The following is a 22,568-nucleotide window of genomic DNA, read 5'->3' as shown; positions in this document are numbered from 1 at the left end:
TTCAAATGTTTCACACCTATATGTATGAATAACTTTAAGTCATTGGTGTGTATTGTAATGATTAATAAAAAGCTTATTCATTTAAAAGCATTACTCACTTTAGAGTAGTTTTCCCTCATTATACTAATAGTAAAAATATTACTATTAAAGGGAATGAAATTTTTTTCATTAAAAGAGGTCCTCATTTGTGAAAAGGTTAAGACTCATTAGTCTAAGTTCTACTCTGGGACTCTTATTGACAAAGGTGTAACATTTTAAGCTACACCCAAGTTTCACACCAACAATTTCTTCTCTTTATTTCAATTGCTAGGGTACGGCTTGCCTTTGACTCTTTATAGAAAACGTGAGATGACAAAAGCAAATGCTGTAGCTACATACACAGATACCTGCGGTTCTTGAGGAAGAGGTCCCAAGACTTCAGTGAATACAGAAGTTATTTGTAACTTTCTTGTGAGCCATATCTCTATCGAGCATTGTTATTTCCTAAGCATACACTAACACCTCAAGTTATACTTCTTTTCAGAAATCATTTAAGGTTTATGTCTCACTTGATGGTCTTTTTTTCTGAGGGAAAAAATGTTTATCACTTTTCAGATTTCCCACATCGAGCGTGACGATAAAATACCCACAAAGCTTGGTCAAGATGTTTCAAAGTAGCTGGTTCAGTAGAATTGCCCGATTTAGCAAATGAAAACACAGGGTGCACAGTTTCATTTAAATTTCAGATAAACAATGAATAATTTTGAGTACAGTCATCCCTTGGTATCCATGGGGGATTTGTTCCAGGAACCCCCGAGGATACCAACAAAATCTGCAGATGCTCAAGTCCCTTATATAAAATGGCATAGTATTTGCATGTAACCTATGCACATCCTCCTGTGTTCTTTAAATCATCTCTCTAGATCACTTATAATACCTAATATAATTGTTATACTGCATTGTTTTTTTAAAAATCTCTATTATTTTTATTATTGCATTTTTTTTTGTTTTTTTCCCAAATAGTTTTAATTCATGGTTGGTTGAATCCACTGATGTGGAGCCCATGGATATGGGGGGCCAACTGTACAAGTATACCTCATGCAAGTATTTAGTAAAATACTTATACTAAAAAACGTATTTGTTGTTTATCTGAAATCTAGATTTAACTGGGCACTTTGCATTTTATCTGGTAACCCTAAAATTGACTTGCTCCAGTACAGCAGACTTTCTGCTTGAAGATTTAAAATTCACACCTCAGTAGAATCGCCCAGTTTTACCTGCCATGGACCTTCATGGCCTCCTGCAAATAGCTGCCCTGCTGAATTTCCTATCTGTGAATTCCTAGAATGTATTTTATGGGCCCGTCAAGTATTTTTTTCTAAACTAAATATTTACTATTAAGAAAAACTCTTCCACCAGTTGTATAAAAGCCTGCTTTAATTGATATGTCTACATGTATATATGTATTTATTTACATCTCCCTTGTTCCAAAAAAAGAACCCGAGTTGTCTCATAAAATGCATATATACAACATATCTAGAAAAAAAGTGAATAATAGAGGTAAATAGAAAACCTAGTCAGGAAAATCAGATGAAGCTAGTATACAAAATGGGAGATGGGAGGAAGATGGTGGACTAGAAGCAGCCCTGGGCACGCTGCTCCCAAGGAAAGGATCATAAGTTGCAGGCAGATGCCTACCTAGGGATAGCTCGTCTCACACATAAGCCAGGGCTTATGTATGGGGAGGTGGCCCAGAGTCAACCCTGAGCTTTTTACACAGCTGATATAAAGAGGGCCTCTGCAGTGGCACTTTCCACAGTGTCTATAAAATAAAACAAGCCAGTTGATCAAGAGTAACTTAGCTATTTCTGGTTCTGACCTCAGAAAAATCCTCTTAGAGGACACAGTGTAACCTGGTGACTAATGTTCTTTGTAAGATTTTTTTTTTCTTTTGGTATAAATGCAGCAACTATTTTCTAAGGCCTCAGTATTTGCCTATGGCAAAATGCACAAATGCAGTTCAGAAACAGTAATTCTTCAGATGTCAAAAAAAAAAATACAGCCTAGTTATATAGCTCTCTGATGACTTACTAATAACAGGAATAAGGATACTGATGGCAATCATCATCATCATAATAAAACCTCCTAGGTTTTGAGCATCTGCTCTATTCGAGGCAATTACATTTAACCTGCACAATAATTCTGCAAGATAGTTATTATTATCTCTTTTTTAAAAATTTTATTTATTTTTTTTAATGCTAGTCAAGTGAAGCAGTGGGAGTGGAGAAGGAACAAAGGAATCTGTAACTGGTTGTGATCAATTGTAAACACATTTAGTTCTTTATTTCAATTATGAAAAGGAATACCTGTTTATTTAGAAAACGATAAAATGGAAAAAGAAAGGAGAGCAAAGATCACCCATGTTTTTATTACCCAAAGGTCATTTACGGTCCCTGGTAATGGGGAAGAGATGGGAGGACATAGATTGGAACAATAGTGATGATGAATGATTCAAGGATGGGAAAGGCAGTTCAAACTAAAAACCCATTTTTTTTTTCTTTTTCCCTAATAACTCTATTGGTATATTAGGTTCTAGAAAACCTGGATGCTTGGTTTTGCTTTGCTAAACACTGGTTCTAGGAGTCTTTTTGCTGGGTCCCCTTGCCCATGCCCCGGAGATTCTTTTATTCCTTAAGTGGAAAATGGAAGATGGGACCGACCATGTTTGTCAAGGAGGTGCCCTGGGGGGTGTTAAAGACCCAGAGCACTAGTCCTAACCCAGGCTGACTGAATGGAAATCGTGGGGGGTGAGTGCGAACGGGGAGGGGAATCTACATCCCCCGAGATGCCTAGATGATCGCTGCCCTCTGACCTCCTGCTGAAACAGGCCTCAGCGTCTGAAGGTGCCACATTCGCCCACTTCCGGGAGGAGGAAGAGGAAGACTCCTACAAAGGGAGGTGTTTTTCTTTGGAAAGCACCCCTGGGGTTATTCGACTTCAGTGCTGGGCGTGGCTTTCGTTCTGGGCCTGTTGCCTACTTACCTGTAGGCGCCCAGGTTGATGCAGCTTATCCCCAGATTGTATCTGGACCGGATGAAGCCGGGCTGAATCTCCAGCGCCCGCGTGTAGGCCTCCACGGCTTCCTCGCTGCGGTCTCCGTTCGCCAGGGTCGCCCCCAGACGGTTCCATAACGAATAGTCCTGAAGACAAAATCAGAGCTCTCTAAACCAGTACAAGCCACAGTGACAGAGCATTCCCACATTCCGCTGCAGAGGAAGGAAGGTGGCTAAAAATATTTCCAGTGCTCACGGAAAGGGACACTGGCGAGGTGAATTACTCAAAAAGTCTTTATGGACAACTTAGTGAAATGACTTTCATTTATCAAAGAACAGCTACCCTTTGATGCCATCATGTAATTAGTGTTTCTATTTTAGGTATTTCAGTATTAATAGCCACAGTAGCACATCATTAGTACCGATCACTTTAAACTTTGGAGGCAGGGAAATAACGTGTAGAAGAAACAGAGAAAACTTATTTGTTACAGAGAACCTTAGGGTTTCTTGCTGCACTGTGCTGTCTTACCTCTGGCCGAACAGTTAAGGCAGCGTTAAATGCATCTATTGCTCTATTAAATTCTCCACTCAGGTGGAACAGTACGCCCAGACCTGTCTGTAGGTCTGGGTCAATCACATCTCCATTTTGGTGGGCAGCTTCCAGATATAATTCCTTCACTCCTTCCAGAATAGAGCTACAATGGCAAAAATTAGATTTGTAATGCAAACAGTCTGAACATGAATGATTTCCTGTTAAATCTCTTGACTCCATTTCAAGAAGTCTCTCTTCCTAACAGACCAGAAAATTTTGCTCATAGAATCTTAGCTTAATGAGAGGACTGTTAACACTGAATGTTAAAAAATATGGCTGATTTTCGTGAAATACTTTGTAGTACCCAGATGCAGGCTGTGCTAAGCAAGGAATCACAGGAGAGTTATGTTGGCCCTGTGAGTGTCAGTGGGGAAAACCCCACAGCTGAGTTTCCCAAGGCTTCGGTGAGAAAGGATTTCATGTCAGGATTTATTGCTGACGGAAAACAAAATTTCTAGAAGACAGCACTGCCATTTTTCCCCATTCCTAACTCGCAAGCTTTATAAAACTTGGAGCATCTGTGCTCATTATACTTTAGGTAAATATATGTCCAAAGCATTTGGCTTTAAAATGTGGTACTCAGATAAAACGTGAGCGCCCATAATGTAGATCATATGTCAAAAGGTTGGCCCTGAGCTCAGCATTAATCTTTCAAATCAGTGCTGCAGAATGCTATCCTACAAACCATTCTGGAGTGAGTGGTGGGTATCTGAGGCTCACTCATCACCCTTAAGGTGATTAATTGTGTACATGGGCGTTTGCTGCTGGCTGTAACATGATGAGAAGGATACCTATCAACTGGGGACTTAGACATCCGCCGGGTGAGGCCTGGAGATCCCTTCTTGCTCTTCACAAGGTATTTGTACTTTGGATTTTGCTTAATCCAATTCTTCAGAGCTTCACAGGCATCCTGCTGATGGCCAGTGTTAGTGTAACTCACAGCCAAAGCCATCAAAGCTTTCAAGTTGTTGGGTTGTAATTCTAAGCACCTGAAAGAAGGGGAGGAAAGCCAATTTCAGATGATTTTGGGAGCCAGAGTCTAATAGCTCTTCAGAAAATTTGAGGTTTTTATTAATATGTTGCACAAGCATCTTTAAGTTTACTTCAAGTCCCTAGAAAATACCGTATTTATCTACATGACAATTGGGACCTATGCATATTTTTAAGAAAGTTAAAACTTATCCTGATGACTGCCAGATTTGGTAATTTTAATAAATGGTTTTAAAACTATAAGAAGTGTGGCTTATCCTGCACATAATTTATTAGTAGTTAATCTAATGAGAGGTAGGGATATCATTATTTTAAGGCTACTCTCTTACTGATATATTAATATTATATGTACCCTATCCCCAAAGAAAACTGACTTGAAATTGGACATCTGGAGATGAGAGATCCTATAGTGTTTTGCAAAGGAGAGGGAAATTCCTGTATTTCCAGATTATTGATGTGAGTTTACAGGAGACACAAGTTATAGCTACTCTGTTGCATTCTATTTCACTGGCCTCTAGCAAGGCCTTTTTAAACTTTGAAGTGTATGTGAATCATTTGGGAATCTTGTAAAATCTGCAGTCTGGTACAGTAGGCCTGGGGGGTGGGGAGTTGTGTACTTGGGTCTGACAAGCTCCCTGGTGAAGATATAGTGCCTGGATAAGACTTTGAGTAGCAAGCCCTAGACAGTGTCTAATACCTTTCCTCGGGCTCCTAATCTCCCAGGAATTTATCAGCACCAGGCAGAGAAGTTCTTAACTCTGGATGTACATTATAAATACCTGGAGGAGTTTTAAAAACCATAATGTTTAGTCTCCATCCCTGACCATGTAGTCATAATCTCTGGGGTATGTGTGGGCATTTTTAAAATAATGATTCTATTGTGCATGTGTGTACAGAATTAAGAACCACTGACACAGAGTTCCAGATCTGGAGGTAGGAGATGAGGATTTGAGTTCTGTCTCTTACATGCTATCTGTGTGAACTTGACCTTCTCTGATCCCCAATTCTTTCATCTATAAGCACCATTAAATCATCCAATGCCAACAGAATTTTGAAATCCAAGATTCCAAGATTGCAAAACCCTATATTTCTAAGGTCTAGAGTTCTTACATTCTAAGATTCTGAAAATCTGGAATTTATACACTTATATCACAGATTTTATATATAGATATACACATATACATATATAATATTAATATATGGAATATATGTGTATATAAATAGATTCTTTTCCTGTACCAATATATTAAACATATTTATAATAAAGGACAGGGAAAGTAGAAGTATATTTGGTAGAGGTTATTTTTCCAGATTTAAACAGGAGTTCTAATCAAGTAAGTGTGATGTAACCCCCACCCATTTCCACCCTTCACCCTCAAAGTAGTCTAGACCTTTAGTCAGTATTTTTCCTGAAGAAAACTTTCAGATGCTGCAGAAGGCTAGAGAGTTAAAAGGAACTATTTATTCAATGAGTCTACTTCATGACTGCTTTTAATAAAGACTTTCTTTGGTGCCAGTAAATGTTAAGTGATTTGTAGATAGCAAAACATTGTGATTTAGGGACAGTATTTCATTATAAGTTCTTGTTTTCCAGAGCTAAGTGTGAATGATATGTAGTATCTTAACACTTATCCTGGCCAAATTCTTTGCACTTCAATAAAAATCAAAAGACAAATCGGAAACACAGGAAGTCCATTAACACTAGGCCCACGACTTGCACTTAGTTTCATCTACCTCTGGAGGGCGACAATAGCTGCTTGTTCATTTTCATTCTCTGCCTGGGTTATCCCGAGGAACTGCCATGCCTATAGGAAAAACAACTAGTGTTAATATTGCAGAGTGAAGCAGAATTACTCATGTGTTTTACTTGGTTTACCTGTGATGGATCCCTTATGCACAGTGACCAGTCTCAGATGTGAGGGCTATGAAAAAGGGAAAAATATCACATGCATTTCTTCATTCAGACTCTCTTGTGGCATCTGGGTCAAGATCCTCTGTCATTATTTCCAAATTCTTTCAGTATTTATCCTTTCCTAGAACCTAGTGCTATGGAAACCTCTGAATTTCTGAGATTTCATGATATGGAGTATCTCAAAACCAAAAGACAAATAGATAAAACTATACAATTGTGAGGAAAAGGGGCAGAAAAATAATCTAAAAAGCGTAGCTAAATAGTCTAAAGTTTGTAATAAGCAATCTCAAGATGTACAACATGAGATTAGCTGGTATAAATAAAAGTCCAACAGAAGAGTTCACAGGAAATTTAGGAACTAGGTAAAACAAAATGAAATAAAACATAACCTCCTATAATTTGTTTACCCCTCTAATGTAATCACTGTTAAAATGTATAAAACACAATCATAACATATATATATATAATTTTTAAATCTGTTATGCTTTTTATTGTATCTCAAGCACTTTTTTCATGTTTTTACAAATTTTTAATTTAAATTTTGTTGAATGGACAGCCCATTATTTATCCAACCAATTCTCTTATTGCTCTGAACTTGTTTGTAATCCTTTGCTATTGTAAAGGATATGAAGAGTATCTTCAGGCAGATAATTTTTTTCAAATTGAGAATTAAAATTTTAATATAACAAATTTCTATCTATGTACTTATAAGAACAGTAATTCTCAAACCATTATAAGAATAATACACATGAACAAAATCTCTCATTACACGCATTGTCTTCAAATTTGCTGGGGGTGGGGTTGTATCAGGGTCTTAGGTATTTAAAAATGTTTGGGAAGTGTCTAAGTTAGACTAGTGTCTAACTTTGGGAAGTGTCTAATTAATGCTATAGACATTTTAAAATAAAACTCCAAGAAAGCACATAAAGTCATCCTAAAGTGCCATTAAAATTGTATTAGCTTTTCCCTTCATGGGTTATTATCACATATGCTCTCTAAACTTATAAAAATACTGATTATTTTCCCCCAGAATATCATTAGTCTTTTTAATATTTCAAATGTACATAGAGCAGCTTCTATTTTGATTTCACCTTCCATATATCTTAGAATGCTTCTTAAGGAAAAATTTATGAGATAGTGTTTCTCTAGGAACTTCTGCCTAGCCTTTGGCGATAGTGTCATTTTCACTGTTTACAGTGTTATTGTCTTGGTCTTGAATTCTCCATAGATTCAGAAGCCCTGGGTCCTTGCCTGGGATCCATCAGTTATGAACAGCCCCAATTTTCTCCTTTATGAGCCTGAGACTTGGGATAATAATGTATATATATATATATATTTAACCTCCCAGGGTGGTTACCTCAAATAATATAATATACATGAAAACACCTTGTAAAATACATAGCATTTACAAATGTAAAATGACATTAATATTATTTTGTGGAGGGCGGCCTGTAGCTTTCTATTAATGTAATGATTTTCTCTTCTATAATGATTCATATATATATTTTTTTAACAATTTCAGCTCTCAGTTCAGTCCCATTTCACTGTAAACCTTTTAACCAACAGGTATTAGGAGCTTTAACTAGTGATCAGTTTTCTCCGTCTACCCATACAACCAATAATAATGATGAAGGCTAAATATTGAAATGCCAGGAACTGAGTTGAACATTTTATTTGTGTGAACTAATTTAATCTTCACTACGCCCAATGAGATAGTTACTACTATGATTTCCATTTTATAGATCAAGAAACTGAAACTTGGGAGGGCTTACATGACTTGTCCCAGGTCCTCTGGCTAACAGGTAGAGCAGGAATTTGAACCTATGCAGTTAGGATAGCAGAGCCTAGAACCTTAACCACTATTTTATATTGTATTCACAGTACAATGTATACCTGTCCCTAAAATTTCTGCAAATTCCTCCGGGAATATTCCTTATAAAATGATTCCTGAAAATTACTCACAAACTAAAAGAGAAGCCTTTATACTGCCACTAACTTATTGCAGGCCTTCACAAGTTTAGAAATTTAGTGGACTAAGATAGAACTGCAGAAGCTCTTTGGTGGTCTACCAGCCTCTGGCTCCAATCATTCTTCCTGTCTCAGAGAAAGGGGATTTTCTAACATGCAATCTGCTGAAATGCCTCTCCTGAGTAGAGTCCCCTCATGGTTTCCCATGGCTTTTAGATGAAACTCAAACTCTTGCCTATCTCTTCTTGCCCCCTCACCCCCTGCCACCATTCTGTCCTCCCCTCTTCCACCCGACAAGATGTTTAATGCCCCTCTGCCTACCCATGTCCCATTCCCTCTTAACAATAGCTCAACTCCCCTGTGGGCTTTAATTCTCCCTCCTTCAAAACTCAGCTTTGGATTCTCTTGTGCAGGAAAGCTGGCTTAGGAGTCCTGCTCTCTGCTCTCCTGGCATCCTGTGCATATGCTGACATTGCATTGATTGCACTGCATCGATTTATTCGCTTGTCTCCCCAGATAGATCACAAACATGTCTCTTTAGCTGTTCCATTTTTCCAGCTTTTCAATATTTCAAGCCAGGACCTGGTGTAATTTTGGGGACACAATATGTGCTCAACAAATGTTGAGTGAGTAAAACAAGGGTGATATATGGTGTGACTCAAGGCCCAGACACAACTATACATTGTCCCCTGAAAAATACTGGCGAGCTTCCAGGTTGGTAATTTCGATTTTTCATTTCCTGTCCCCAACCGTTATTTTTGGGTACTATAGATACTGCAGATTAGAAATCTGGCTAGATAACATGTACCTATTTGCAACTTTCAAACAAATAGACTAAGCCAGGTTAACTCCTTTGGAAACCATTACTTGATGAGAAAAACCACCCAGCAGAGCTTTGTGCCATCCTCTGTCCCTCATTAGCACATGCAGCCACTTTCTGAGTCTGGCAGAATGAAGGGAGAGTGACACCTCTGCATCTCCAGGGTCCTGAAGAATTGCTGCCTCCATGAACAGGATGGTGACTGGCAGGTCCCCTTCCTTCAGCCTTTTTAAGCCTTCTTCAAATGCTCCCGGCCAGTCCTTGAAGGGGTTTTCAGTGTGAAAGTAATATCCCTACAACACAGAGAAGGGCCAATATAGGATTCATTGATTTATCTCTTCATTCTTAAATTCAGTTAGTTATCTTTAAATTTTAATTTATTTTAATTATTTGATTTATTTAATTTAAAATAAATTTGAATTTCTGTTTTTCCTTATTATGAATATACTACATTTACATTATATGTATTTTAGATAATACTGAATAATATAAAAAGAAACAGAAAGTTATCCAAAATACTGCAACCTAAATATGACTATTGCTAATATTTTGAGTTTGTTTTTCTTCTGATTTTTTTTGTTCTTTCTGTTTCAACCATTGACTCTCAAGATTTATAAAATACTGACTCTTTAGACATATTTTTGCTAAGTACTATCAACAACCCTCCTGAAATGTTAATACCACATACTGTATATCTGTTTATGTACTATGGCTCCTTGGAGAACTACAAACCATTGTAATGTCTAAGATTTTTTTTTCCCCCAACCCCAAACCAGTTTTTGTCCCATTGGGGACTATATTGCTCCTGTTGAGAATGTATGTTTTAAAGTTACAGGGTTTTATTATTACTGCAAAAATTTAAACAATACAGAATGTACAAATAGTTGTCTAGTATCTTTCTTTGAGTATATAAATTAAGAAATAGGCTTATACTGTGTATATATATATAGTTTTATAACTATATATAGGCCCAACTTAATTTAATATTATAATTATTTCTGTGTTATTAAAATTATTTATATGGATATACTAAATTTATTTACCCAATCCCCTATGGATGGACATTCATGTTATTTTAAAATTTTTATCATAAATTAAGCCATAGTGAAAGCTTCATGCTCAAATCTTTGTCTGCATTTGCTTATTACCCAAGGATAGACTCCTAGAGGATTTATTAGGTTAAAGGCCATGAAATCTTTTCAAACACTTGATACATGTAACTGAATTGTTTCTGAGAAAGTTCGTCCCAATTAAATTCTTACCTAAAGTATCTGAGAGATATTATTTGTTTAAATTTGATAGATATAAATGAGATAGCCCATTGATGATATTACAAAGGTTTAAAAATTGAACACCTTCATTCTCTGTAGGTGCTTAGAAAGATACGCCTCCCCCCCCACTGTCAAAAGCCACAGGGGACACGACTGACCAGCTTTTGTGCGTGGGGAGGTGTGTGTGTCATTCAGATGTGGATTCCTGGGAATGAGGGGCTGAGGGGCCCCACCTGGCTGCAAGGGCATAGGTCATCTGCATCAGTGCTCTCTCTTTTTACTTAGCTTTGATTTTTTTGTGGAAAAGAAAATTATTTTTAATGAGATGGTTGTTTTGATTTTATGAGACTGCCTGGCCTACTGAGGGACAGAGACTATGGGGAGGAGGAGACATTTTAATGACTACGTAGATTGCAAATCCCCTCATATCAGAGACTATTCATCATCATCATCATCTCCCCAGTGCCTGGTGTAAGAGTAGACACTCACTATATATTTCTTGGATTAACAAAATATCACGGAAATTATCTAGAACTGAATATTATTGAGACTTTCTCCACTACAAAACCCATAATATATACTTATATGTTTTTTTCTATGTAAAAAAATGCCACATTTTTATCTTTCAAGTCATTTATATTTATTCCTCAGTGTTTTTTCCCTTCCCCCCTCAAATGTTTTTAAAAACATAAATCCTAGAGCAATTTGGACTTCATGGGTAATTCGGCTGGTTGTTCACTGCACTTGTACATTTGTGGCTCCTATCAGGGAGTAGCTCCGAGGAATTCCCCTGGGACTTCACCTGGTTGTGTGGGCAGTATCTTTCCCACTGAATTTCTTTGCTTACTATATAATGACACCCTGTGAAATGTAGCCCTAAACCCCTGCTGCCTTCTCTTGCCATTAAAGTCACTTCTGTGTTAGCACATCAGCAGGACTCATGTGACTGGCTGCAAAGCACTGCGAGATGAGCCCAGTTCTTGTTCCAACCTACCCTCAATGTCAGTTAGTTCAGTGACCAGCCGGCAATCATGAGCAAGGTTCTGGTTGGCTGCCAAAGTGTCTGTCTGAGCACTTACAAAAATAAAAGCATTTCATTCCAGTTTGGCTGCCTTCACTATTGTCTCTATCTGTCAGAATTTCTTCTAGGTCAGATTGACATGAAATTGTCTTTTTAATTCTTGGATTTTGGACAACACAGTTGCCGACCAATCTATAAAATATGATTCAGAAAGGTTGAGAAAACCATTTAAGAACAGAATTGGTTACCTTCTCACTAGCTGAGATTGTAACTTGGTTCTGGGCTTCTTGGTTCTCAGATATCCAGTTTCTCCGGGCCATTTCTTCCCATTCTGCTTGCATCTTATCCCAGAACTCTGTGTCTGACTGGGAGACAGGAAAAATGAAGAGAGATTGATTTAAGAACGCATCATTCAGAGACAGTTTTGCTAGTAGACCAAAGTGAGTTCTGAGGAGGAACAAACTGTTCTAGCTGGCCACATCCAACGATACTCATGGTTGGAGAGCTTCTGGAGGGTGCTCAGCGGCCAAAGTGTTGACATGGATTAGTTGTGACTTTCTCCAGCAGGAAAATAACTACCACTTGAAGGACCAGAGTCATCTATATCAAATTCAGCAAAAAAGCCACTACTTGTACAGAGTTTCAAGTGTGGGCATTAGGCACACATTTTAGGAAGGGGGGCCTCTCTCAGAGTTGCTGTGAGCATCTCAGGAACTAGAAAAACAGCTTTGGGACTGGCTGGGCATTTCCTGGACAAGGGACGGTAACATTAGTTGATCCTATTCTGTGCCAAGTACTGTGCTAGGAGAAAACTTGAGCCTAGAGGGGTATGCTGTGGTCCCAAAGCTCGCATTCACAGGATCCCAATCCCATCTGGCTCCCAAACCCACGTTTAACAGCTTATGGCAAACCTGGCCTCCTGATGCTAACGAATGAAGGCCCCTCGTGTGAACCTGAATGAATCCTCCTCAAGGTCCTTTCTACAGTAGGGTGATTTTTTTGAAAAATATCACTTTGTGGGTTTTTTCCCCTTAAAATTTCCCCATATGTCTTCTCTGAGGCTAAATCAGACCGTTTGCTCTTCTCTACTTCAGGGAAGGTGTGTGTCCTCGTCTGAAGCAGAATTGTTCTCTAAGAGCTGTCCTTGGCTGGCTTCTATTTTATTAGGCCTGAAGGGAGTACTTTAGATGTCCCAAGGGGAGGAGGAAGGAGCTAGTATCTTAAAAAATTTAAGAGAGACAGGGAATTTTCAAGGGTGGGGAAAGAGATGGAGAGTGGTTGGTTCTGGTTAGCAGGAAACTAGTACTCAGCTTTTAGGGTTTTCCCAGGCAAATTGTCTTGACCTCAGAGTGGATGACTGAGGGTGTGACTGGGGGGCTGGCTCAAGCCTTGATCCACATGGCAGGGAAACAGAAACTGAATTTCAAGGAGCCACTTTGAGCCTGGGCGGCTGTTAGCCATCACCACAACAAACAACAGGGTGGTCTCTGCCCTTGTTTTCTGGCACTACCTAAGCCTTCCACATTTTATGCCCGAAACTAACTACCTGCCAGTTTGGTAAGACAGATGCTTGGAAACCACTTTATTTTCTTTAAAGACAACAAAATGGGTATTCCTGGAACATCCATATCTGCAACGAAGATTCATGCTCTTTACCTGCAAATCTCAATTTCTATGATTCTAAGTCCTGTATCCTGTTAACACAGGATGTAGAGGTTAAGTCCTTGAGGTTAACCTTCACCTTTTAATCCTCCTGGTCTATGAGGGTGGTGGCTGTCCTGAAGTGAGAACTCTTCAGAGCTGCTCTGAATGGCAATTATAACCTTATTTCTTTCAGATACGAATGTTAATGGAATAAGGGCCAGCTCAATGTGATCAATCCTTGGCTACTAAATAAATAGTAGGTCTTGCTCGCCTCCTTTATTATGTCCAGCATTCTGGTTCCCACTACAGAAATGAGTCCCTTAGACAGAGGCGTCCCTCAATGAAGGCTTAGAGCATCAGGCATCTCGACAGTCTGTGTCCAAGATGCTGGACGTATGTGAAATGGCCACTAGGCACCCTGGCTAACGTTAGGAATAACATTCAACATTTCCTTTTTAATGGCTTTTTCTAGTAGAATAGTACATTGTGCAGACAGAATGATCTCAACTATACAAAAGCAATGGCTAGACAAAAGACTAGGAGAACATATGCTGCCATGTTAATAGAAATGTGTCTTTGCACTAAGGGATGAGGGGGGATGTTTTCCCTGCTTCTTTACACTGTTTGCACTTTCTGAATTTTCTATGATGAGCATACTTTGCTTTCATAATTAAAAAAATGAGGTTAAAAAACAAAAAAGAAAAATACCTTTCCTTTTTTTAAAAAATAAAATACTATGAGACCTGAATATTATTAGATACTAGAGATTTGGAGAAAATTTGGGGGGGGGGACTCAATTTTTTAATAGCTTTTCAAAGATACAGGTTTAACTTGGCTGCATTAGAAATGAAGAAAGGTCTGTCAAGTGAATTTTGTAGTGTTTACTGGCTTTCCCACATGCCCACTGGGTGATGTGAAAGGCCAATGACTGCACAAACTTTCTAAGGCAAATAAGTTCCTGTAGCAGGAGTCCTTGGAAGTGAAAGCATATTAGAAGTCTTCTGAATGAGAGAATGAGGAGGATTTCATAATGTGTACATCGGAGTTACAAAAGGATGTGTCACCTTTCCTGTGGTTTGAAATTAGAGCAGTAGATGCAAAAATAAGACTGCTGTGGAAAACAGACAGAACCTCATCTGAGGTGGGGCTGCCAGGCTCTCATTTAATGAGATACACCAGGACTTACTGTTACCACTTAAAATGAGTTACTGCTGACTAATTAAAGTGCACAGCACAGTTTTCATTTAATTACAGAAGACTACTTTTAGCATAATCAATTTTCATCCTGTCTCGGAATCCAGACTTCATTCACGTAGCTGCAATTAACGCTGCTTTTTCCCTCCTGTTTTAAATCAATTTTAGAGAAACCTGAAGCATATTTGAATTTCAAACATTTTAGACAAGACCAGAGGGATTTTATTTATTGATGATTTTCTTAGCTGTTCTGGGATTTTGGTAGATTGTGTTTTATACTCTACATGTAACAAGTTATCTGGTCATATCAGAGACAAATTATTATTTGTATTCCATTTCCATTTCTAAGAATAACTTTCTGATGGTAATAATAGTACATACTCATAAAAAACTTGGGGTATGCAGTGTGGTGGTGCAGAACAGTAGCTTTCTCTTCAGATGGACCTGGGTTCAAATTCTTGCTTTGTCATTGCCCTTCTGCAAGTCCCTTAATTTCTGTGAGCCTCATTTCCCTTATCTTTAAAATGAAGATTTAATAGTGGTTTTGGTTAGTTGTTATGACAACTATATGAGAAAGTGCATCTGTGGCATAAAGCATGTGATAGATGCTCAATAAATGTACATATTCTTACTAGTGTTTTTGTACCATTGAGAAAAATATAATGATTAAACAAAAATTACCCACAACCTCAAAGCTCAAATATACATACTGTGAGTATTTTGGTGTTTTAATCTTCTATAAATACACATTCTTCTGGACACCTTCCTGCTCTTTATTTAAATCTTTCTCTTCTACCTAATCATTCAAAAATAGGAGCAAGGCTAAGAAAATTATTGCAAAGCCTCTATAATGAAGTATTACGCAGCAATTAAAATGATGTTTATGAATAGCTTATGATAACATTGAATAGTCCTTGAGTTATAATGTTCCTTGATAAGTAGTGTCATTACAATGATAGAAAAACCACAACAGTAATGGGCTGGGGAAAAAGACTGTAGAGAAATGCACCAATAGCACTGCTTTTATGAGATGGGATTATGAGTAATTTATTTCATCACCTTTTCTTGTACTTTTTAGCATTTCCAAATTTTCTATTGTTAGTATGTGTTATTTTGGTGGAAAAGTAAGATTTGGTTAAGAAAGGCTTACTTCTTTTCAATTTCAATTCCTCTATCCTGTTTTCTTCAATGACCCTACACTAGAGCAGTTTGAATTGCCTCTGAATTCCTTCAACACTGACATACTGTGGCAGTAGTTTGGAAGAAGAGAAATGTGTGCTAGAAGCCACCGTTAACTCTGTGAACTTGAGTCAGTCATTTTTAATTCATCTGTACATTATATTTCCTCATTTGTAAAGTGAGAAGAATAGGTACATTAGATAGCAGCTTCGGCTTCTTCGTCTACACAAATTAACTGAGATGGGAATAAGGGGGAAGGAGGGTCTTAGTACAGAATCACATTTTTTTGAAGGGGGCTTCTCATCTCAAATAATTATATTTTAAAATATTATCCCAATAGTATATTTGACAATTTTTGCTTCCCTTTTTTGACTGTTAAACTGGAAAACAAAAATTTCCATAAGTGCCAGACTAAAATTAAATATTAATTAAATATAAAGAATATAAAAATAAGCAATTTATTTTAGAGCCAGGAAGTTTAAAGGGGTGGCAGCATATTATCAGTTTCAATCCACCAGTCCATATTAGTCATCTTCTAGTTAACATAGAAATATTCTGATTTTGTGATCCAATGTAATTGTTAGTCAGAAAGATCCTGGGTTGTGTTGTAGAAGAACTGATCAATGTGAAGTTATATGCCGGTTCTGCCTGTGAGGTGTTTAGCTTTCTTTGTGACTTTTCAGGTGCCCATTGATTAGCTGCCACTGGATCCAAATGTAAAAAAACCCAAACCAACTAACTCTGCAGATACAGAATAAAAGAAAGTGCCTCTTTTACATGGCAGGAAATGAAAGCCACTATGCAAGTTTGGATAAAGTATTTGGCACAACAAACAGTTTTTGTTGAGGTGAAATTATGTGCAGATTAGTGTGGGTCTTTGTTGCCCTACGGTCCAGTAGTCCAGGCTGATCAACAGTGCCTGAATGTCCCCATCCACTACATCTCTTGTTGACTAAGAGCTCAACACTAGCTGAGAATTCCATGTGGCTGACCAAAGAACATATTCAGCTTGGGCCGTAATCACAGATGTGCAGTGCTCTGATGGAGAATGGGATAGAATGTTGGTTGGTCAGAATTACTTTGAGTTCTGGGTGCAGTCCTGGGTGTCCCACAGTGTGAGGCTCATTGCCAAACTGGAGTCTATTCAGACAAGAATGACCTTGGGCAGGAATAACCCTGCTTATGAAGAATGGGTAAAGGAGCAATTCCTCTGCTAAAGGAAGTCAGGGGATGATGAGAGTTGAGTGAGCCACCCCAGGCTTGTTTTGCAGACAGCAGAACTAGGACAAATGAATAAGTGGCGGTTCCAGGGGGACAGATTTTTATCAAATGCAACACAAAACTGCCTGAAACTGGAATGAGCTCCCTCCTTTTCAGAAGGATGAGTTCCCCCACATTAGTAGTTTTCAGAGACAGAATGACAATGTGAGGAGTGCTGTAAAGGCAATTCCCAAATCAAATAGAGGTTTGACCTACTGAATTCTCTGGTCCCTAACAACCCTAAGTGTCTCTGGTGACAATGTTATTAATGAACTGATTTATTGAGTCAAACAGGAAAGCTCAAAGTAAATAAAATCTCTATGAAATGAAAAATGGATCTGTCATGCATTCCTTTTTCTCAATCTAAACTGTGTAGGGAAGAAAACAGATAGGCTTCGGTTTCAGGTAGAATAGGCTGGAATTCATGCCCTTTGTCATGCGACCTTAGACAATTTAGTTCACCTCTTTAACTCATCTGCAAAATGTAAAAAGTCTCTTAGAGTGGTAATGAGAATTAAGTGAAACAATGCATGGGAAGTGCTTTGAACTTGTAACATCTAAGAGCTAAGGAATAGGCAGTTCGTGTTATTTTATTACTCATAAGTGAAAAGGAATATTTCCCAGGACAGAAAGAGAATGCAATCCCTTAAACTATGTAAACTGTGTGGTTCAGAAGTGTTGCAAAACAAAAATATCGGTACTAGCACTCAACACAGATTCTCTGGTTGCCTCTGGGATAGACATGCTTCTTCCTTGTTTCAATGGAGTCAGCTGTCACTGCAGATGCTGGCAGGCACCTGGGATATAGCCCGAGGCTCTCGAAAAGCAATGTGACAGCAGGGTGGCTGCAGAAATGTGGGGAGGAGAGATTGGAAATGATGGCAAGGGGAGGAATGGGCACAGGAAGCTGGAAATAACACAAGGTTCAAGCAGTTTGTCAGAAAAAAATCAAGAGCCATTTCTTACAGAGAGAATCTAAGATAGTTTTCTGTTTTCTCCTTTCTCTTCCTTCTAACCTGGCAAGGGTGCAAAGAGGAATGGAATATTAAAGAACAAAGAGCAAAATCTGTTGTCCAGATGGGGAGAAGTCACTTTTGAAAGGCTTTTAGCACGTTTATTAGCGAAGGAATGTCTTTGCAGAACTGAAATTTCACATGATTATATCTGTGGTATTGGCTCCTATGGTATTTGCAGTCACAAAAAAGAACAGCCATTAATGTTAATGTCACTGGAATATGTCTGGGGCTTCCTGCTGCTTTGGGAGTAAGGTTTTGTGGGTCCAGATTCTCAGAGGCTGTTTTTATTTCACACAGGCCTTTTGGCTGCTCTTGGGCAAGTAGGGGCAGGTGACCAGGGCTACTTTACTATTGGCAGGAGGAGATGGGGAGAGGGTCCCTGCTTTTTAGCCTTGTCTCATCTTCCATGTGATGACAAGTCATGTGATAAAGGAAGCCAGTGTGTGCACAGTGAACTCTGTGTGGCTCTGTTCCAAAAGGGGCTTCTTTTCCTTTAGCCATATCTACAGGTAGTGAAAAGTTACTGGGAAACTGCTACTAGTTTTTAAAAATAAGGTATTAGACATATCTTCTAAACCCAGACTACATGTTTTGCATTATGTGATTATCAAAACAAAACAAAAGCACCTAGATGTGGATGCTACTTTAGAGAAGCTCACTCTCTAATGATAAAATAAAAATAGCAATAACTGTAATTCAGGACGGGGTGAATAATATGGTGCAAAAAGAAATGAAGTTATTTGCTCAGTGTCACATTATTATTGGTAAACGACAGAACCAGAATGCAGAATATTTCATTTTTTCCCTTTGGGGTAGATTACATCTTCCCAAAACAGCCACAGCAGTATTTCTGGTCCCCCATCCTCTTCAGAACCTTGCCTTACTCCATTAAGAGGGGACCTATTGCCCTGTCTTCCAATGTCTGCCTTGACAAATAGAATGCAGTGGAAATGACCTGGTGAGATTTTTGAGGCTTGGTACTATTTATTAAATAAAAGGTGATACAGCTTCGGTCTGCCTCTGCCTCAGCATACTCATCCCTGGAATCTGGCTACCATGTTGCAAGGAAGCCCAAGCCTCAAAGAAAGACCACATGTGGGTGTTCTCAGTAACATCTCAGGTAAATACCAGCATACTCTGTCTGACATGTGAGCGAGCCTTCAGATGATTCCAGCCTCCTGCCATACCTCTCAGCCTTCAAGCCATCCTGACACATTGTGGAACAAAGATGAGCTGTTCTTTCCGAGCCCTACCCAAATTGCAGAGCTTTGAGCAAAAATAAATACTGTTGTTTTCAGCCACAAGTTCTGAGTAATTTATTATACAGCCATAGTGACTGGAACATCTTTCACTACGTTAGGTCCAAGGACTGGAGTCTGGGAGGAAGACTAGGCTTAGAGATGGGACTTCACTGCTGGGGCTTTTTTGAAAGGTTTTCAGGCTAATGAAGTATGGCAGCATTTCCCAAAAGAGTGTTCTAGGAACGAAGAGTTCTGTGGCCAAATGAGCTTGAGATACTTTGGGTTAAATCAAAGGCTGCAGATTGGTGGCCTATAGGCCAGACCTTAGTCAGGCTCCTCTGAGCCCTCTTCTCAACTAGACCTAAGCCTTGGGTTTCCGTGTCCATCTTTACAGAGTCTGATTTCAGCAAGAACCCTGCTAAATCAGTGTAGGAAAAAAAATGCTACCCCTTGATATCTACTTACCTCTAATCAAATTCTTTATCCCTCTACCCCCAAGTGATGTCTCATCACTCTGGCCTGCCCTCAGCAAGAGTCCTGTCCAGTCAGTTTACCCAGAATCCCCTTTACCCCTGACGTTTCCTGTTAGTGATTTTCCATCCACTGACCACCCCCCTGCTCCTTGGCTATAAATCCCCACTCATCCAACGTGTATTTGGAATTGAGCCCAGTTCTACACTGAGGTCTCTTTTCCCCTGTTGCAATAGTTCCTGAGTAAAATATGTTTTGACTGCTTCAACTACTTCACGGCTCTGGTTTTCTTTAGCAGATCTAGCATAGAGACGTGTTCTCCTCTCTCATCCTTGATGTGAAATTTCACATGAAAAACCCAGATTTCAGACATTTTGTGAAGATCTGTTGATACAAGGCCTATATTTCTAGAAGCAGTGACCTTCAGGTGGTGCATGTGGTTTCCACTTCATCACAGTTGCGTCCAGGTCCTTACCTTTACCTGCCTGGCGCTGTAGGTAACTAACTTTACAATTTCTGGACAGAAGTCAGCAAGCGCCTTGCTGCATGACTTCCCAGGATCTTTGCATGCTAATGTTCATCTTACAACTCTGAGAAGGGGCTATAAGCTTGCAAGCAGAAGTCCTAAGTGCATTTTACCTTGAGCTGTGTGTGTATCTCTGTGTGTGTGTTCAGGGTTCTCGAGAACGTAACTTGGAAAATGCTGAGATAAAGACCCATGGTACAAGCATCTAAAGTTACACAAAAACAGACCTCTGATGGGATAATTTTTGTGTATCCTGAGACCGGCTCTCAGGGACAGGAGTTAACAACACAGTTTGTTTTTATGTGATTGTTTCCAGTGAAACGCATCTCCAATTAGCCAGCAGGTTTTCTCATTCCCACATCTGCTGTGTGAATCAGATTTCTTCAAGATTTTGTTGTTGTTATTCCAGAAAGGGAAATGAAACACCAAATGTGGAGGGAAAAATTAAAATAAATTTTTTATGTTTTTGAGAAGACAACTCATTTGATATATTTATCTTTTCAATACTAACTAGTCATTGAAAATGACCTTTGAAACTACATATAATTATGTATACAGATTGGACAAAGACTGAAGGAAACATGAAAAAATGAAAACAGCTATTTTATTAGTGGCATTTCTGGGTAGTTCCTGACCTTTCCTCCCCCAATCTTCTGATTTCCTTTACTGTTGCTGCTTTTCAAACAATTGAATAGGAGAAAATCTCCGTAAAGGAATTATTTTCTGGTGACCAACAAATTTTAAGTTCTATGGTTGGTTCAGGGATGGCAAAGCTAACAGCATCCAAACACAGCCTTATATCGGGAATAGTGATTCGTGCAGGAGTTTTGGAGTTAGACCAGGTTAGAATCTCAGTTCTAGCACTTAGTAGTGTTGTGATTTTGAGCAAGTGACTGAGTCTCTTTGTGTCCCAGTTTATCCACCTTAACCACTTCCGTACGGTGCTCACTGGCCGCGACACCTTGCCCACAGCCGGCACTCATAGTCTGCACGATAGTTTGTGCTGTGCATTGACGATGAATCCGTTTTGCTCTTGTGCGATGAGGAAAGCTTTAAAGCACTGAAAGCTTGTTTTACTTTACAGGCAGCTTTACTTGTAATGTAAATCAGAATAGGTAACATATACATATATGTTTTCATTATTTTATTTTTAAATGTTCATAATTTTATTTTGATAAATGAAAATTAGAAAAGTCATATCACGGCTGTCGGCTAAAGTTGACTCTTGGCTGTGCGAGTTCATCTGTGGCTGTCAACTATAGTCGTCGCTGGTACTGAAGTGGTTAAAATGGGAATAACACTGTCTTGGTAGGGCTGTTGTAGGCACTGAGTGAAGCTAAGAATGTAAAACACTTGGCTTAGAATGTAGAAAGTGCCCACGCAGGGGGTTGCATTTATGGCTACAACTAAAACAACCTTGGGAGGTCTAGACATAAACCAGTTCTTTCCTCTTCCTTTTTCCTTTGATACAGGGAAAGGCCACCAGAGGGATTAGTTGAGAAGCAGTTTCCCTTGTAATAGTTTCCTTGGTGAAAAAGAATTTAGACTTGCTATATCTAATACCATGTAGATACTACTTTCCACTTTGTAGAAATAGTTTTTTTCTCCCCATTATTTCAGGATATTTAAAGAAAAAAAAAACTGATTCAGTCATTTTGGCAGGAAAAGTCCAATATAGAAATCGCTTGTATTGAATATTGCACTGATATTCTGACTTCCTCCCTTATTTTTATGACTACAGGATTGTCACAATGGTTGACTAGATGTGAAGACAGACTTTAGATCCAGTTTGCTATCTTATGAAGCTTTTAGGTAGGAAAAGGGTTGAAACTGCTTTCCTGAAACTGACATCAAACTGGCTGACTCAACAGAAAGTCAAGGATTCTGAAAGCTGCAGGGAGTTCCTCAGCCCGGGATCGGTGGTGGTGGTATCACGTGGGAAGGTGGGCATGTCCATGCTACCTCGAGCTAATATCCAGCTATTTATGGCTACAGTGGAGCTAAGTGACTTCGATAACATCCACCAATGCCTTAACAAAATTCCAGATGGCCAAAATCATCACACATTCTCCTTCTGTATTGATTTATTGGCCCATGAGGTTTAATTTGGATAGAAACAGAAAAAATATTTTGTCTGCCAAGGATAATAGGCATTCGATCTAGTGTCTTGGCAGCAACTGCCTCATTCCCAGTATCAAAACACAAAAGAGAGTCACAAAAAATGCCAGCCATAGATTCTACTGGCCCAGGAAAAAAAATTCCACTGTCTGAATATTCGTTTCCACAAAGCCTGACAAACAGAGGAGAGGAGGCTATGGCTGGATTCACAGTCCTTTATTTTCAGTTACGTGGCTATCCTGGCAAGATTTGCTGGACTTTAACAAATGATGTATACCTGCACTGGTCTTAGCAGCTGTTATGTAATTTGGAA

General features: G+C 38.9%; 1 protein-coding gene across 9 annotated transcripts in view; it reads right to left on the bottom strand.

Moving 5' to 3' along the window:
* Nucleotides 1-22,568, bottom strand: part of PEX5L (peroxisomal biogenesis factor 5 like) — a 215,719-nt gene that overhangs the window by 2,177 nt on the left and 190,974 nt on the right. For all 9 annotated transcript variants that reach the window (XM_012736993.2, XM_012736997.2, XM_012736996.2 and 6 more), the window contains 6 exons: nucleotides 11,855-11,971; nucleotides 9,464-9,607; nucleotides 6,349-6,419; nucleotides 4,416-4,613; nucleotides 3,562-3,727; nucleotides 3,022-3,179 (listed from right to left, as the gene is read on the bottom strand). In XM_012736993.2, coding sequence (XP_012592447.1) covers nucleotides 3,022-3,179; nucleotides 3,562-3,727; nucleotides 4,416-4,613; nucleotides 6,349-6,419; nucleotides 9,464-9,607; nucleotides 11,855-11,971 — 854 coding nt within the window. The remainder of the gene's footprint in view (nucleotides 1-3,021; nucleotides 3,180-3,561; nucleotides 3,728-4,415; nucleotides 4,614-6,348; nucleotides 6,420-9,463; nucleotides 9,608-11,854; nucleotides 11,972-22,568) is intronic.

The sequence above is a fragment of the Microcebus murinus genome, chromosome 1 (genome assembly GCF_040939455.1).
Source record: "Microcebus murinus isolate Inina chromosome 1, M.murinus_Inina_mat1.0, whole genome shotgun sequence".
NCBI lineage: Eukaryota > Metazoa > Chordata > Mammalia > Primates > Cheirogaleidae > Microcebus > Microcebus murinus.
This window is presented reverse-complemented; position numbering and strand designations above follow the sequence as displayed.